Source organism: Arvicanthis niloticus, chromosome 12 (genome assembly GCF_011762505.2).
Source record: "Arvicanthis niloticus isolate mArvNil1 chromosome 12, mArvNil1.pat.X, whole genome shotgun sequence".
NCBI classification, from domain to species: Eukaryota; Metazoa; Chordata; class Mammalia; order Rodentia; family Muridae; genus Arvicanthis; species Arvicanthis niloticus.
The window spans coordinates 79,238,441-79,256,596 of NC_047669.1; the positions used below are offsets into that span (position 1 = coordinate 79,238,441).

The 18,156-nt window shown below is 42.7% G+C and overlaps 1 protein-coding gene and 1 long non-coding RNA gene across 12 annotated transcripts in view; one reads left to right on the forward strand and one right to left on the reverse strand.

Moving 5' to 3' along the window:
* LOC143433996 (uncharacterized) overlaps positions 1 to 18,156 on the forward strand; it is a 32,517-nt gene that overhangs the window by 1,135 nt on the left and 13,226 nt on the right. For all 3 annotated transcript variants that reach the window (XR_013103140.1, XR_013103141.1, XR_013103142.1), the window contains exon 2: positions 17,928 to 17,994. This is a non-coding gene — a long non-coding RNA (uncharacterized LOC143433996). The remainder of the gene's footprint in view (positions 1 to 17,927; positions 17,995 to 18,156) is intronic.
* C2cd2 (C2 calcium dependent domain containing 2) overlaps positions 5,208 to 18,156 on the reverse strand; it is a 63,478-nt gene continuing 50,529 nt past the window's right edge. For 8 of the 9 annotated variants that reach the window (XM_076911156.1, XM_076911151.1, XM_076911154.1 and 5 more), the window contains one exon: positions 5,208 to 7,661. In XM_076911156.1, the coding sequence (XP_076767271.1) occupies positions 7,441 to 7,661 (221 nt within the window). In that variant the 3' untranslated portion in view covers positions 5,208 to 7,440. Of the gene's footprint in view, positions 7,662 to 14,649; positions 14,685 to 18,156 lie in introns of all 9 variants that reach the window. The other variant, XM_076911155.1, reaches the window with a different exon arrangement.

The window sequence follows — 18,156 nt, forward strand, 5'->3', positions numbered from 1 at the left end:
TTAGAGCAAGGTGTGCATGTTTGCGAATCAGGGAGATAGCGTAGTGAACCGAGCGGTCAAGGACATCTTTGTCTTTCAAGACACTTTTAAAACAGATACACACCCCACCATCCCCTATACCACTTTCATTGGTATTGCTCTAAAGTGCTCAGAAGGCCACTTCTTTCAACTTCTACATATGAAACAGGACTAAGTGTATAAATAAAATCAGGTTGTTTATAGGAGGAAAAATTGACTGGTCACAGTAAAAAAATGTAAATTTGAGACTAAGGAAGACATGGAGACTGAATGGATTATCGCCTACTATAAGCTTTACACTTTGCCTTGGAACAGAGTATGAAAGCAGACTTACTTGAAAGACTTTCCCTTGAAAAGGGCGCTCTCAATGTCAGGGGTCCCTGCTCCTTCATGGCCCCCATAGGAAGTTGTGACCTCAATGTTGTTTTCACCATATTTAGCTGCCTAAGCACTCAGGTCACCGTAGTGGTGACCCAAGAAACCAGCTACTTTTTGAGCTGGCAAGAGACTTCGGTATCCTCGTGATACTGGTTTTGCATACATTCAAAATACAAAAGTTATGGGGTTATTCAGCTTTCAGAGGAAGATCTTGGAGGCCAAACAATGTTATAAGGTCAAAATAATTGTGGAGAGCCACTGAAAGGACAACTGATGTTTGAAGCTAGTAGAGTAAAAATTGAAAAATTAGGGAAAGAGATAGGAAGTTAGAGGTACCAGGAGTGTGGGATACCTGCTAAAATACCTACATTCAGCAAAGCTAAGCCCAAGAGAGAAACATGTGGACTAACTGTGGTAGGCTGCTGTTCCTGTGAGTCTTTTTTGCTGGCTAGTTCATGAGAAGGCAGGGCCTGAGTCTGCCCAGTCTAATAGTATAGGGGTGATGCTAAGAATGAATGTGTGCATTCTAGAATGACCAAGGGTGGCTGATATGGACCAACCCTAGCAGGGAAGATGGGTTGTTCAGAATTCCTCTGGAGGTGCCAGCAGAGATCAGCCTGGATAGATGGTAAATCGTGATCAGTTTGGCCCTCTAGTCCCCTCTTGGGATGCCAGCACAAAGCATACCTTGATGGTCTACAGAGGAGGGAACAGTCCCCCCGACCCTCCAATCCTAACATACTGTGATCCCAGACACAGACATTTGCCGTCACTGCCTTGCCCTGTGCAGTGTGTGAGGCTGAGGAACTGGGAGCAGGAATGCTGCCATTTCTCCAGTAGTGAGGTCTCCTCTCCTGTTGGGGTCTGAATGAAAAAGGCCTCCCATAGGATCAGGTATTTGAACACTTGATCCCCAGTTGATGCTGCTGTCTGGGGTATGTTATGGAACCTTTAATACTGGTTCTCGGGCTGGAGAGATGGCTTGGTGGCTAAGAGCACTGACTACTCTTCCAGAGGTTCCTGAGTTCAGTTCCCAGCAACCACATGGTGGCTCACAACCATCTGTAATAGGATCCAATGCCTCTTCTGATGTTCTGGTGTGTCTGAAGACAGCTACAGTGTACTCACATACATTAAATAAATAAATAAATAAATAAATAAATAAATCTATAAAACAAAACAAAAAGACTGGTTCTCAGACTTCCCAACACTGCAATCCTTCAATATGGCTTCTCATGGTATATCCCCCAACCATAAAATTGCTTTTGTTGCTCTTCATAACTGTAATTTTGCTACTATTTTGTAGCAAATTTGCTGTGTAAACTTGTAAATTTACTACTGACATAATGTAGCCTTAGGTGACACCTGCGAAAGGGTCTTTCAACCCCTAAAAGGGTCACAGGTTAACAACCACCAATTTAAGGGGTACAGCCTTGCTGAAGGAAGTACACCACTGGGTTTTCTGAGTTTATAGCCTTGCCTCATTTCCTGTTTGGATTTACATGTGAATGACAATGTAACCAGCCAGCTTCCCGCTCTTGCCCACTGTGCTTTCTCTGATGATTGCCATGCCTTCCCTGCCATAATGGACTCTAATCCTTCTGAAGCCATGAGCCAAAATAAACACTTTCTTCCCTAAATTGCTTCTTATCAGGGTATTTTATCACAGCCACAGATAGATGCCACCTTTGCTGCAGAAAATGGATGGGGCTTGGCTAGGGTGACTCATCCTGATGGGCAGATGACAGTGATGATGGCCACCCCACATGCTGTCTCAGAGGCAAGCAGGTTGAATAGGGCTAAAGAGTGAGCAAGTCTGCAATGGTCTCCCTGGTGATTCCTCAGTGCAGCATCTCTCCAAATGCATGTGCATATGGCAGGGCAAAGTGAAGGAGACCACAGAAACTGAAGACCACAAAGGTGATGAGATGCTTGCAGCAGACAGCAAGACTGTCCCAATCCTACCCCAGAAACCACTGCCATATCCCATGAAAGCATAAATGCTGTCACATACCCACAGCTTCCATGGCTAAGCTATTACCTATTCTCTCTGCTGGGATGCAGCACTGATAGCAAGGACCCAAACTGATGAATATTCCCCTGCCTTCACTCCCCAAACATGTCTCCCACAGGCCATAAACGGGCACAGTTTGGGGACCTCAGCCAGGACAGATTCTGGCTTGCAGCACCCACAATTCATCATCTCCCAGAAGCTCCCTGAAACTGCTAAAATCTAAACTGTAAATTTTAGCCCCAGCATGGCCTGGGTGGTGCTCAATAGCATACAAAACATAGATAGGAACACGAGGAGGAAAGTCCATTGCCCAGAATGAGGGTCAAAGCAGGTATTAGTACATCTTTTCTGTACCTGGCTGCAATGGCCAGTCATACAAAAGGACAAAGGATGGCAGTAATTAAAACATAAGAGAAGCCCCTGGTATTCTTAGGACAACCCAGCACTTGGAAACAAGTCAGCTTAAAGTTTTCTGTAAGCACATTTATTTCTTGAGAGGTCAATAAAGTTCCAGCCATGTCTTACTGCATGGCATCCTGAGCCACCCATGTTTGTTGTAACAAATACAATCATTTTTACAGATGCCAGTTGCCACACACCAGGTTCAGCTTCGCCACACACCTGGGAAGCCTTTACTTTTATTCTCTTTGCCACAGAGATTTGACGTGACAGTGGACAGAAAGCCACAGTTTACAGCTCGAGGGATAATCACATCTTCATTCCAACATCAGCAAAGTAAGCAAGGCAGCTTGGTGAGCCCAAAACATATTTATACACAGAACATGGCCATTTTTTTTTTTTTTTTTGTAAAGAGCCAGAGGGATAGGAGCTTACACTGCTGGTTTGAACAGGGTCTTTGTCCCTGTGCAGGTGCTTTGGTCCTGTTGGGATAGTAGAGACAGTGCCTGGTTATCAGTCAGTGCCCACACCTGTTTCTGTGCCTGGTTGTCAGTCAGTGCCCTCACCTGTTTCTGTGACAGACACATTTTGCCTTCTACCATCTATCAACTTGAACTTTGAAAGTTCAGGATTGACAGCCCTGAGCTTGCTAACCGAAACAAACAAACAAACAAACAAACAAACAAACACAAAACCAAAACAACAACAAAACACACCACTTTGGGTTGCAGCAATGTAAATTAATCTTTCCCTTTCTGCATAAGAAAATTCACAACTCTTTTCTGTAAATGTGGCCAGGGAAAACTCAAACAAAAATCTGATTTGGAACTGGTCAGCAATAAATGGTCAAGTAGCCACAGTAGGAAGCAGGGCTAGTTTTGAACTTAAACTAAAATGTAAAATAAAGTGCTTTGTCTAAATCCTCTTGCTCATAGTGTGTTTTCAATCAGAGCAAGAGAGCAATAGTTCTGTTACTGCTACTCAACATCACACAAACAGTTCCATTCAGTCCCTGCATGAAGGACAGGTGAAATGTGGCCAACTCCAGCCAACCTGAGCTCTGCTTCCAGATTCACAGGCACATGAATTAGTGTTTATGAAAAATTGCTTTAAAACCAGCACTCTGCCAAAATCTTAAGACAGAAACTGAAGTCACCAAAGAATGTAGTGAAGATTGTTGGACAGAGGTAACTTATGCCTGTGTGCTGTTGGCACCTGGTACATAATCTTAATGATGTTCATTTCAACATAATTACCCTATACTACGAAGAAACAGAAGTGGATAAACAGCTTGGAGAAGGGATTTTATAGTATGAGGAAGGCCCATTTCCTCAGGTTACTCCCTGAGGCTATCTGTTTGTGTCCCCCATCTCTGCACCCTCTGCTGTGATGGTGTTCACAACTGGCAAAGGCTACTCAATGGAGACCCTAGAGGAAGCAGGTCTTAGATGTGGTTGGGAAGCCAGAAGCAGGATGCTCACAGAGTCATTTGTGGGCTAGGATGGCTAAAATTATTTGTTCTTTTTTGTTCTTGCTAAGAAAATGTATAACCTAAAATTCTGATACCTTCACACTTGAATAGACTTAACCTAAATATCAATAAAACTTCCATAGGCCAAGCATCCCTAACCCAAAAGTCTAAAACCCAAAACTCTGTATGCACCAGTGTGCAAAGAGTTTCATATTTCTGAAATTTTTATATTTTGGGATGCTCAGATGGTAAAGTCTTATCAAGATATCCCCAGATCCAAAAGAAGTCTGAAACACTTCTGGCCTCAAGTATGCTGGATGAGGGCTACTGCTCACACCAAAAATACAGCATCAAAATCAAAATTCCTGGCACCTGTAGTCTCTGGGAATTGGCAGCTATGGATCACAATTCTGCACACTGCATAGAATAACAATACCTCAAATAAGCATAGCATTTAAATTACTTCCATTCCCAAAAAGCAGTGGGGATTACTGGCTTTGGGAAACAACTTAGTATTGATGGATCATTCTAGACCTTTGCAGTGAATAACACTTGGTGATCTTTAAAGACAAAGCATGTTTAAAGTGTCTCTTCAAAGTCATCTGAGAACTACTTAAGAGTCTTCCAGGTTTTGTTCTGTTTTTGTTGTTGTTTGTTTTGAGAAGGGAGTCTCATGTAGCCCAGGTTGAGGTGGAACCTAACATTCTCCTCTCTCCACCATCTAAGTGCTAGGATTGCAGGCCTGTACCACCACATCCATAAAGAATTTTCAGCCGGGAGGTGGTGGCGCACGCCTTTAGTCCCAGCACTTGGGAGGCAGAGGCAGGCGGATTTCTGAGTTTGAGGCCAGCTTGGTCTACAGAGTGAGTTCCAGGACAGCCAGGACTACACAGAGAAACTCTGTCTCGAAAAAACAAAACAAAAAAATTAATTTTCAAATGTTTATTTAAAAGAAAGTTCTCTGGGCCCAGTGGCTCAGGTCTGTACTCACAGCAACTTGAGAGACAAAGGCAGGAGAATCAGGGTTTCAAGATATGTTTGGGCTAGAGAACAAATTACATGGCAGCCCAGGCAACAACTTAGTAAAACCTTAGCTCAATAATGACAATAATTATGATGATGATGATTGTGGAGGTTTGAATATGCTTGGCCCAGGGAGTGGCACTATTTGGAGGCATGGCCTTTTTGGAAGAATTGTATCACTGTGGGTGTGGGTTTTGAAGCTCTGCCCATTGCAAAAGAGACAGTCTTTCCTTAGCTGACTTCCGAACAAAATGTAGAATCATCAGCTCCTCCTATACCATGCCTGCCTGGATGCTGCCATGCTCCCACCTTGATGATAATGAACTGAACCTCTGAACCTGTAAGCCAGCCCCAATTAAATTTTGTCCTTTATAAGAGTTGTCTTGGTCATGGTGTCTGTTCACAGCAGTAAAACCTACTACGACGACCAAAAAGTGAAAAGAGAACCAGGGAAACAGTTCAGCAGATAAGGGCTTGTCTAGTGTGCACAAAGATACAAGTTTAATCCCAAGATCCATGGGAAAGAATAGAAAAAAAGAAAAATGATTTCTAAATGTAGTTTATAAATCTTTCTTGCTAAAACAAGAAAAAAAAAAAGAACATTTTCCTATAATATTGGCTATCATAGACATTTTTGGTCAACAGTGACTTTGCCTCTGAAATACATGTTTTTAATGAACAGAAGATGCCAGAAGGAAGTTTCTGATTTCATGTCAGTGACAGAGCTCACAGGTTTTACTGTCAGCCTTTACACTGCTATGGGAAAAAAATAGTCACCCTAACCCAAAGACAATGGCTCTGGAGGGTTCTGAGACCCAGCAAACCCACAGTGCCAGGCACACAGATTAGGACAACACCCTACGGACCTTATGTGGGGACACTGAAGCCAGGTGCCAACTTTATAATTTTCCCACAGTAAACCAAAACCAGAATACCCTAAAATGTGACTGTTCACAGTAAAATTCTAGAGATTCCATAAAAAGAATTCCTGCAAGTTTGGCCCATTGTTATGGAACTTCTATGCCTAAGACTAACTGGCACCTGAGATACAGAGTAATTTCCCTAATTGCCCTAAAAGTTCTTTGTTTTGGCTGTTAGCTATATTTGGCAAGAAATATATATATATACACACACACACACATACATACACACACACATATATATATTGTATGTATGTATATATGTGGTTCATATATATATATATGGTTCATATACATATATATATATGACACGACTATGTCCTATATATGTATTTATGTATATATATGTGTATGTATGTGTGTGTATATATGTGTGTGTGTGTATATGGTCATGTCCTATAAGCTGTCATTCACTGCTCCTGATATCAGTCTCAGCATATTTGAGCTCAGCATGCTGTCTGTGCTATGGAAAAAAACAGAGCCCCTGACATAAGAAACAAAGAAACACATCTGAATTTCTACACCTCCACTTGCAAGAAGGCTAGAGTAAATCTGGAAGCGTCTGGCACAATCTTCATAGAACACACTTAGTGTTTGCATATGTTTTTAATTTCTATGGCTAATATCAAAGGTGAACACCTTGTACTTGTCAAAGCACATCTTTTCCTATTTTTCCCCATGGGTCAAAATTCCTGCCTATATCCATACCCTTTTCCCCAGGACCAGGTGCACTTTTAAATTCTAAACAAGTTAGGTGAGGTAGCCCATCCTGCTCATAGCAACAGCCCAGAGGGACACCTCTCCTTCATGACATGGTCCAGACATGAACCCCAATAATCCTAATAATCCTACAGGAGAGAAGTAAGTGGACTGGGGTCCCTTCTGCCTGCCATCCACAGTCCATCAGATCACACATGGCTTTAATGATGCAAGTCTCCCTCTTATATTCCCCCCCTCCCCCAGTGCTTTGATGGCATGGTGAAGCCATGAAACCAGATACTGAGTGTAGCAAACTAGACTTGTGTTATCAGTCCTCTCAGGGGAAGCTTCATAGCCATAGACACAGATTGTTTTTTTCCCCTTTAAAGACAAGATTACTAGGGGGAAAAAAAAACCAAGCTAGACAAGCAGGCATCTGATGGTACTGATTCCTGCTGTTCTGGTGGGGGCCTTCGTGTTCCCCATCTTCCAGCCGTGAGGATAGGGGGTGACTTGGGCTATATGCAGGGCTCTCTGGGTGCTCCATTCATAGTGTGTTTGCCTCTGTGCCTGGTAAGCAGCTTTCTGTTCAGGAACCGGCCGAGGGTCGCCCCTTTCTTCTGCCTCCCCTCTGGCTGCTGTAGGAATACCAGATCATTATGTGACTGGCTCAAGCCTGGGTCTTTCTGTTGGTGTCGCCGGCGGAAGAAGAGCTTGGCGCCTTTCCTTAGGATTCCTTCTGCAAAAGGGGGAGCATAGGAGTGGTCAGGACTATAGGGAGGATGAACTCAAGCTAAGGAGGAAGTAAAGTTGCTAGACAGCTATGGCAGAGTCAGGTGCTCCCTTGAAGAGTGACCACTGCCCAGAGAAGCAAACACCACAGCCTTGATAATAGGAGGTCACTTTGCAGAGTGAAAGGCAGAAAATACCAACAGTAGGACTGGCAAGGCTGCACTGTGGAATGGGTGGGTTGGGGTTCACCATGGCCCCTCCCCTTTACTAGGAACTCTGTGATGAGCAAGGCTATGCTGGATGCCCAGGAATAAAGGCCATGTTCCTGATAGTTAAGCTAAGAGCCCTGGAAATTATGAGGCTCATGTACTCAGTTAAGTACTGTTCCTCAGGAAATAGGTTTTTTTTTTTTTTTTAATTAATTCTAGATCACTTTACATGAGGTATTATATCTATTTTATCTACCAGTCTAATTGTCCATCCACTTACTCAACCATACTAGACTAAGCCAAATAAAATTTGTTGGTAGATCATTTTCAACCCTAACCCTAAGCTTCATGCTAAGAATGTAGCTCAGAAGTCGAGTACTTGCCCAGCATGTGCAAGGTTGGGTTCAATTCCCAGCACACACACACCTAAACAATAAAAACACATTAAAAACAAAGAAAGAAAAAGAAGAGGGCAAGACAAAATGAAAAAAAAAAAAGCCCTAGGTTTTGTATGGTTCAACTCCTTGGCACAGATGGCAATAATGGGATATGGGTTGGAAAACAAAGAGTGGTAGCACTTGGGATAAAAATGGTCCCTGAAGGTCAGGTGCAGGCACAGTGCTGACAAGCTGCTCAGCATCCCTTTTTCACCAATCATTTTAGCATCCTAAAATGATTTTTATTATTATTACCCAAGGCCCTGCAAGGACAGGATAAGTGTCAGGCAAACCTATGAAGTTCATTACTGTTTGCTTCAAGGAATTATGTTCAAAAGAAGAGAAACCAGGCTACACAGCCAGGAAGATTTGTCCTTAATTTGAAAGTCTGTTTGGCATGTGAGCTACATTCATTAGCCATGACACATACACATGGCTTCTTGTGTTGCACATGGAGATGATGAAAAACATGGATGTGTTTCTGTACCTAAAACACATACCAACAATGTTAGCATCTTAGGTTAGCAAGGAGTCCTGATCAGGATCTCCCTAGCATCCATATTCACAATGGAAAAAGAAGCTGGTCACTTTTAAAAGCCACTTTGGGCTGGTGATGGTAGTGCACATCTTTAATGTGAGGCAGAGGTAGGTAGGTATATCTCTGAGTTTGAGGCTAGCTTAGTCTACAGAGCAAGTTCCAGGACAGCCAGGGCTATATCAAAAAGAAAACAAACAAACCCTTCTAAAAACAAGCAAACAAAAAGCCACCTTGGCAGAAGCAGAGAAACTGTACTATCCAAGAGGGACTATGTTAATTTAATCTGCACAAATTTGCCTGAAAATGTCGTGAAGCAGGACAGAGTTTCACATTTTTCTAGGAGCAATTGCTAGGGTCTGAGAATGAAAAGGAAGTAAGTACACTTATGCAAACAGATTTGTTCCCAGCCACAAGTCCACTGTTGCCACTGGTGGGATTCTTGTTCCTAGTGTGAGTTCCATCCCTGAACAAGAGGCCAACTACCAGTTTGTGTTTGGATGACTGGAGCTGACCCATGTGTGAACACAGAGACATTCATATGGGCAATTTTGTCAAATCAGAAGCATCAGTTGGGCACAGGACTGAGCTCTAGGCAGCGCACTCTAGGCTTCAAGGGATGTTATCTAGGCTGGAGTTGGGAAACGGGCATCTGTGAAGATTTCAGATTCCAGATCCCTCCTGGGATCTGCTCTAGGTTAGCTTTGGAGTTCCAAAGAGCACAAGCAGCTGGAGTACCCACATTTGAAACAGGAGGTAAAGGTGGTTGGAAGGTAAATGGAAGCCTAGGGTAGACACCACAGTCCTTGAAGTAGGAAGGAAGCTTAGCCTGGGGTAGGGTCTGTATTATATAGGTCAGGATAGTGCTACAAGCTGAACTGTATCCTCCTCAAATCCTTGTGTTGAATTCCCAGTCACCAGAATCTCAGAATGTACCCTTATTTGGAGATGGAGTCATTCCAGAAGTGATCACAATAAAAGGTGATAATTAGGATGGGCCTAATCACACATGTCTGATGCCTGGTGGCCTTATAAGAAGGGGAAATTTGGAAAGAGACACAGGGAAAATCATGTGAAGGACAGAGAAGGTGAGAAAAAGACTGGGATACCTACAAGGCAAGGAAGGCCAAGGATTGTTGCAAACTCTTAAAACCAGGAAAGGCTGTGGGCAGTTTCTTCCTCCTGGCCTCATACGGAGCCAGTCCAATGAACACTCCCATCTAAGGCTTGCATTTAGAAATAAAAGAACATAAAGCTTCTTTTTAAAACACTAGGTTCATGGCACTTTGCTACAGCCCTACAAACATGAATATAGCCAGGAAAGGGAACAGAAGTATCTGAATGAAGATGATGACCAGAAACCACGGTACTGCTTTCCATTTGGTTCATAAACCTTACCAGACAGAAGAGCAAACATCAGTGAAGTAACCAGTGGGGCCATGCCCTCATCCTCAGGGGAAAAAAACCCAGCCAGCATCTTATCCAAAATGTTAAGGCTTGGGTTCACATTGGGCCATCTAATGAATCAGAATCTGGGGACATCTCAGAGAAGGAACATTTCATTTGGCTGGGCTGATGGGGGTTGCCCTGCCTCAAGTAATCAGTATCCAAGGCTACAGAGTCAGACACTGTCTTGGCTCTCTTTTGTTAGCTGTCTTAGGTTGTGTCAAATCTTACTATCTCTGGGACATGTGACCACAGGCTGTATATGACACAAAGCAGAGTGACCAGTACGAAGGGCTCATGTGATGGCTAGTGTCAGCTGTCAACCTGACAGGATCTAGAATTGCCTGAGAGACAGAGTTTTGGCATACCTGTGGGAGATTACCTTGATTGCATTAACTGAGGTGGAAAGGCCTGCCCACTCTTGGTGACAATAATTCTGGGGCTGAGATACTGGACTATATAGAACTGTATGGAACTACAGACTATATGGAGCTATAGACCGTATAGAGCTATAGATTGTATGGAGCAATAGACTACACTGTATAGAGCTATAGACTGTATGGAGCTATAGACTAGACTGTATAGAGCTATAGACTGTATGGAGCTATAGACTAGACTGTATAGAATTGTAGACTGTATGGAGCTATATACTGTATGGGGCTATAGACTGTATGAAGCTATATATAGATTGTATGGGGCTATAGACTATATGGAGCTATAGACTATATGGAGCTATAGATTATATGGAACTATAGACTATATGGAGCTATAGAGTGTATGAAACTATACACTGTATGAAGCTATATAGACTATATGGAGCTATAGAGTGTATGAAACTATACACTGTATGAAGCTATATAGACTACATGGAGCTATAGACTGTATGGTGCTATAGATTATATGGAGCTATAGACTGTATGGTGTTATAGACTGTATGGAGCTATATATACTATATGGGGCTATAGACTATATGGAGCTATAGACTGTGTGGTGCTATAGTCTATATGGAGCTATAGACTATATGGACTGTTTATAAACTGTATGGAGCTATAGACTGTATGGGGCTATAGACTGTATGGTGCTGTAGACTATATGGAACTGTAAACTATATGGAGCTATAGACTATATGGAGCTATATACTGTATGGTGCTATAGACTGTATGGAGCTATATATACTATATGGGGCTATAGACTATATGGAACTATAGACTGTGTGATGCTATAGTCTATATGGAGCTATAGACTATATGGAGCTATATAAACTATATGGTATATAGACTGTATGGAGCTATATATACTATATGGAGCTATAAACTGTATGGAACTATAGACTGTATGGAGCTATAGACTGTATGGGGCTATAGACTACATGGAGCTATAGACTGTGTGGTGCTATAGTCTATATGGAGCTATAGACTATATGGAGCTATAGACTATATGGAGCTATATAAACTATATGGTGTATAGACTGTATGAAGCTATAGACTATATGGAGCTATAGACTGTATGGAGCTATAGACTATATGGAGCTATAGACTGTGTGGTGCTATAGTCTATATGGAGCTATAGACTATATGGAGCTATATAAACTATATGGTGTATAGACTGTATGAAGCTATAGACTATATGGAGCTATAGACTGTATGGAGCTATATAGACTGTATGGAACTGAGCACCAGCAACCATCACTCTTTGATGTCTGACAGCAGATGCCATGTGACCAGCTGCTACAAGTTCCTGTTGTTTCTGACTTTTCCACCATGATGGACTGTATCCTTGACCTATAGCCAGAATAAACCCTTTCTCAAGTTGATTCTGTCAGAGTGTTTTATCACAGCAACAGGAAAAAAATTAAAATAACACAAGTGCTTCAGTCACAATCATAGATCAGCTCAGGTTAAGGCAGGAAGTCAGACCATGAAGACAGGTACCAGGTGGCTATTTTAAAATAGTTTTAAAAGGTAATCTTCACACTTTCTGGTGATCACTACAATTTTCCCAAGAGAAATTGCAGAATGAATGTCTAAAGTAAAATTCCTGCCTTAAAGTGTCAAAGACTTTCAACGTGGGTGTAAGACTGATAGACTTGAGAGGTTTAGATTTTATTGTTTCTTGGCTGTTTGGCTAAGATCAACTGCAGAAAGATTTAGAAGAGGAAAAAGAAAGAAAAGGGAAGGCTTCAGGTGTGTGTTTGCTGTGTGTACAGCTGTCCAAGGTGTAAACTGCCATTTTAGCAGCACCACCCATTCAGCAGTCCTGCACCTGTTCTAAGGCCCCACACCATGCTATGGCCTAGAGTAGGTTGTTGTCTGTTCTTCCAGCCTCCCTCATGATCTCATCAGCCTCTCTGCTGGTTTGTTAAGCTACACTTCCCAGAATTAGTCAGAAATGGATGTTATCCTATGAACCTATGTGGCAATCTCCCTGTACTGATTTGTTGGGCCTTCTTAGAAATTATGGCTTCTAAGATGACATGAGTTTCAAGACTGAAGGGCATGCCTTTGATGTGGGTACTGAGGCCTATTTCATTAGGCCTGTACTCAGGGTTCCCACCAAGTTGGGGCGGGGCTTGCTGAAAATTGAGGACATCAGAGTTGGAGAAGTGACTACTCAGGTCACACAATGACATATGTGTGAGCCCAGGGTGATTGGCCCCTGAAGCCAGTGTTCCTATGTCTAGCTCTTTGGTGCTGCTAAGCAAAGTCTGACCTTGAATGTCAATGATAATACCCTTGAGAAGGAGCCACTAGGTGCCTGGAACAAAGGGTGTCTCATGGTCTCAGGGAGGAGCATGCAGACAGGAGGATAGAGCAAGACATTGGCATGGTCTGTGGTAAGATTCTAGAAGAATTTCTATCTTCAGAGAAGGATACCAGGATACCAGGATGTGGGGAGGATGGGACATTCCAACGAGGAAAATTCACCTTGAAATTGGCAGCTAAGCTGCACCTGTGAGGAGTGACTTAAATAAATGATCCCTGACCCCTGTGTGTGAGAAAGGGGGAGGAGAAAGGGGAGACAGAGAGAGAGAGAGAGAGAGAGAGAGAGAGAGAGAGAGAGAGAGAGAGAGAGAGAGAGAGAGAGAGAGACAGAGACAGAGAGAGACAGAGAGAGACAGACAGAGAGAGACAGACAGAGAGAGACAGACAGAGATCTGTCTTGTGGTGCTGGGTATTAAATTCACTCTTATGGGTACAAAAGTAAACTTTCTGCCACAGAACCACAGAACTGTATCCCTAGTCACAAACTAACACATTTATAGTCTGTTTAAACCTCAACACCACATTTACCACTGGGCAAATAATTCTTGAAGAACCATGGCCATAAATATACACAGCAATCAAGAGACAGGCACAGCCACACTGTGGTGAGGGAACTTGGCTCAGAAGACAGTGGGTAGAGTTTTCTAGAGTCTGAGAGGTAGATAGAGAGGGAGGTCACTCTTAGGGATAAGATTTGAAGCTCTCTAGCATAACAGATAACCACAGTTCACAGTAAGTCATATGAACACACAGTGCAGTGGGGGCCCCATGCATAGTCTTATAGAGAAGGAAATGCTCCTCACTCATCTTTATGTGAGTGTCCATATGCCAAAATATTACACTGGCTTTCATAGGGTATGATTAGTATATAAGTTGTTGTTTAAGGAGACACCAGCACTGACTGTCCTGCTTTGATTTTCACATACCAAGTTTTCAAATTTTCATTTGAAGCTACATGAAATCTGAGGCAAATCACATACTTTTTAAATGGGAACAGGCAGTGGTGAAAACTCTCTCCTTGGTTTTAGTTCCCTTTAAAAACACCCCAAGAAGACTGGAACATAAATAGGAGGAATTTGAGAATTATTCTAAATTCTAACTCTGCTATCACATTTCTAAATTTATCTTGTTTATTTCTGTAGAGGGACAAATATAAATGGCCATGGAAGAATCTGTATTAAAATCGGCAAGTAGGAAGACAATGGTCCTAGCAACCTGAAAATGTATGCTCTGATGCCCAAAAGCAGCCTCTCATTTCAAATGAAACCTCAGACAGACCATTCATAGGAGGAACAGGAAACCAGTGAAGGGATCCATGATGGCCCCCTTAGTCCAGTCAGGCTGCTCAGGTGATACCTTGCTTATGCCATCACAGCAAGGTGGCTTTGTACCATCAGAGGACAAAGAGAGTGTCCCATCTGATGGTTGATGAAGGTGACAATCTACCTAGAAGCCAGAAACACAGAAAGCCAGCAAAGGGAAGGTCAAGATACTAATCGAGGAAAAAGGCAGGGACAGCCTTAACTCTGCTACGCATGCTCCACATAGTCAATTACACAGAACTTAAAAAAAAAATGAAAGACAAAAAAAAAAAAAAATAACTTACTGTGTAGGTAATTAATTCTGGTTGGCATAGTGATCCTCTTAAGTTAAAGGGAATGGACACGAAATGCAGAGATGTTGAAAGGCAAAAAGAAAAGCACGCAAGAACAGAGTCAGAGTGAAAGTCAGAGTCTGGAACCACTGTATCATACACTTGTGTACACACATGCTTACACACTTGTTCATATGTACATTTACATGTACACACGACTGCAGACTCATACACACATGCTCACACTTGTACACATGCGCACATAAGCACAGACTCATGCACATATATGCTCACATGCATAAACATACACACATGCACATATAAGCAGAGGCTCATATACATACGTGCTCACACTTATATACATACACCATACAGATGTGAGCATGGACTCATGCACATTCATGCTCATACTTTGTACATACATTTACATGCATGTGCATTTGAGAGCACATGTGCATATATGCTCTCACACAAATGTACTTTCAAGTACACACACATGTGCACATATACTCATACATACATGAGCATATATTTATGCATATGCATACACATGCAAACATGCAAGGTTGCCATGCAAGATATTTGGCAATGTTTCTTTCCATTTTTTTCTCAAATTTCTCTTAGGGCATTTGTGATGAACACAGATAAGGTTAAAATGTGCCCCAGACTTATGTGCACAGTTCCAATGGGCTTACTGTCACACAACTGCAGCTGTATTTTTTCTTTTTCAAGTGCTGGGAACAAACCTAGGACCTCATGCATGCTACATAAAGTATTCTACCACTGAGCTACATCCCCATTCCTGCTTTTTGAATTTAAAATAGATCTGAATTTTGAGGAATCAATTTTCTGTTTTGGCTGAAGTATAATAATATATAAATTCCCAGCTAGCAAAAGTCCAGGAGAATTCCAGTTACGTGGGCTTTCTTGGAGCCTCCAACATTCTTCTCACTATACCAGAAGGTGAAGATGGTTTTCAAATCATATATGTATACCTTAGTTTAAAACTAAACCCTGGAGGCTAGAGAGATGGAGAAGAGATTAAGAGCACCAGCTTAACCTCTGATCCCTTCCAGAGGACCTGGGTTCTTTTCCCAGCACCCACAGGATAGCCTACAATTACCTATAACTCCAATCCCAGGGAATGGAGGACTCTCTTCTCACCTCTGCAAGCATGTAAGTAGTACCTAAATATACATGCAGACAAAACACCCACACATATAAAATAAATAAATACAAAATAAATAAAACTAAAACCCATCAAACCATTCCCCAAAGTACCAGTTTTGAAAAAAACTGGCATAAAATTAAAATGGTTTGAAAAGTTAACTTAGACCTATTTAAGATTCTGCCAGCCTCTCAAGCTAAGTACAAAGCTTCTAGAAACTGCAGGATGAAAATTAAGTGTGTATGTGTGTAGGGGGTGTATGTGCAAAAGTGTATTCACCTGTATATCTGCATGGAGGTTGAAGGTCAATGTGTGGTGTCCTTCTCCATTATTCTCCACCATAGTTTTTGACAGAATGTTCCATTAAATCTGCATTTCACCAACTAGCTAGTTTCATCTTGTGATATATATATATATATATATACACATATACACACACATACATGCTAGGGAACATATATATATATATATATTCTACACAAGGTCTCACTATGTAGTTCTAGCTGGCCTAGAATTCACTATGTAGACCAGGCTAGCCTTGAAGTCAGATCCTTCTGCTTCTGCCTCTAAGTGGTAGGATTAAAGGCATGTGCTACCATGCCTAAGCCCTACAAAATACTTTTAAAGACATTGCCAAATACTACCTTTCAGAAAACTTTAAGTCAAGGCATGCCAAGGACCCAAGGGCAGGTTCAACCTCTGCTTCCAAAGTAGCCAGGAGTGAAACACACATACCAGCCAAACATGTTCCCCAATATCCAGCATCTCTGGGGGAAGCTCACATGCACAGAGGCCACTTCCAGCCCCTAGAGGATGGGACAGACCCCCAATTCCTAAGAGGCATCTGTCTGGCCTCTCTCCAGGGGAGAAGGATAGTAGATGCCCTTCAAGGAGGGGACCACAAAGGAGATTAGAGCTAGTGGGAGCAGGAAAGGCTAGAAGAAAGCAAAGCGGTGCCGGATGGATGTACTGTGGTGGTAGGCTTGGCAACTCTGAGAAACCTGAGAGCGCATAAGGCTTGGATTCTTAAGGGACATGAAGATATAGACCACTGACTCGAAGTGAAGTGAGGCACAGGATATACCCCAGTGTCTCCTGTTCTTCCCTGCTAACTGACTTTCCAAGCAACCTCTCAGAGGCTCCTCTGACTCTAGGACAAAGACCTGGCTAGAGTGTGTACATAGGGTGGCCAGTAGACAGTCTACCTGACATCCTGGGCTACAGCTCACACCAAGAGAGAACACAGAGTTCGGCTGAAGGTCCCCCAAGGACAGGCTGTAGGAAATAGCCTGTATGGTCTAAAATCTTCCCCCAGGAACAATCTCTTTCTTTCCTCATGTGATGTGCAAATTCATCTTCTATCTTTCCCCACTTGGTACTGGCACAAGTCACAGGCAAGCAGCTACCCATCAATGGCTAAGGGATGAGCAGAGAAGAGATGGAGCACTGAGGGTAGATTCTCAGCCTCAGCACCTGGTACTTGTGCTCTGCTGTGTGGTGGTGTCTATGCTTTGTGCCCTAAGGAATATGCTACCTGTGGCTTCTACCCATTTGGGGCCAGTATTACCCCATCTTCTAGTTGTAAAACCACAGCTTGTCTGTAGACATTACCCATGTCCTCCTTGAGGCAAAATTATCCAGCAGAAACCCCCACTTGCTCCTAACAGAAGTAGGTAGCTAGGATTCCTAACCCCTGGCATGGCTAAGGTTCTTGCCCAGTGCATTCCAAGAGAGTCTTAAGCACTTGATGGAGGAAAATATGGGCCTTGGAGGCCCAGATAGAAGGCAGAACTAGAAGTGGATACTGAGTTCCACTATAGCTCCTGGATTGACGCAGGGGCCTCTTTCAGCCCTCATGTTGGAAGGATGTGGATAGTAGGTATGGTCCCCAAGTCTTGGAGGTAAGGCTCAGTGAGTGTGAAGTCTCTACATCCTGGAGCTGTGGCCAAAGGTTACTATGAGATAAAGGTCTAGGACCAAGTGTACACCCTTAAGAAATGCAGAACTCTGAAATAAGGGCCTATTGCTTATGAGAAAGGACTGAATGTGCTAATGAATGCCTTCATAACTACATGTACATCATGTCAGTGAGTAGTTATTCTAGGAGTCTCTTTCCTTATAGATCCTGCTGATTCCATGTGGTGAGGTCTGGTTTGGTTCTAGCTGGAAGAAGAGACTGAGCAAATAAGGTAAGCTGCCACAAGCTGATTCTGCTTACTCTGTTCTGGCCCTGGCCACTATGGCATCTGGCTCCTCATAACACTCTGAAGCCTTGGATAGCTTTGCTTCCAGATGGAGAGAGGTAGACAGGGAGGGTGCTTAGAGTTATGAAAACACAGTGGCCCCCCAAG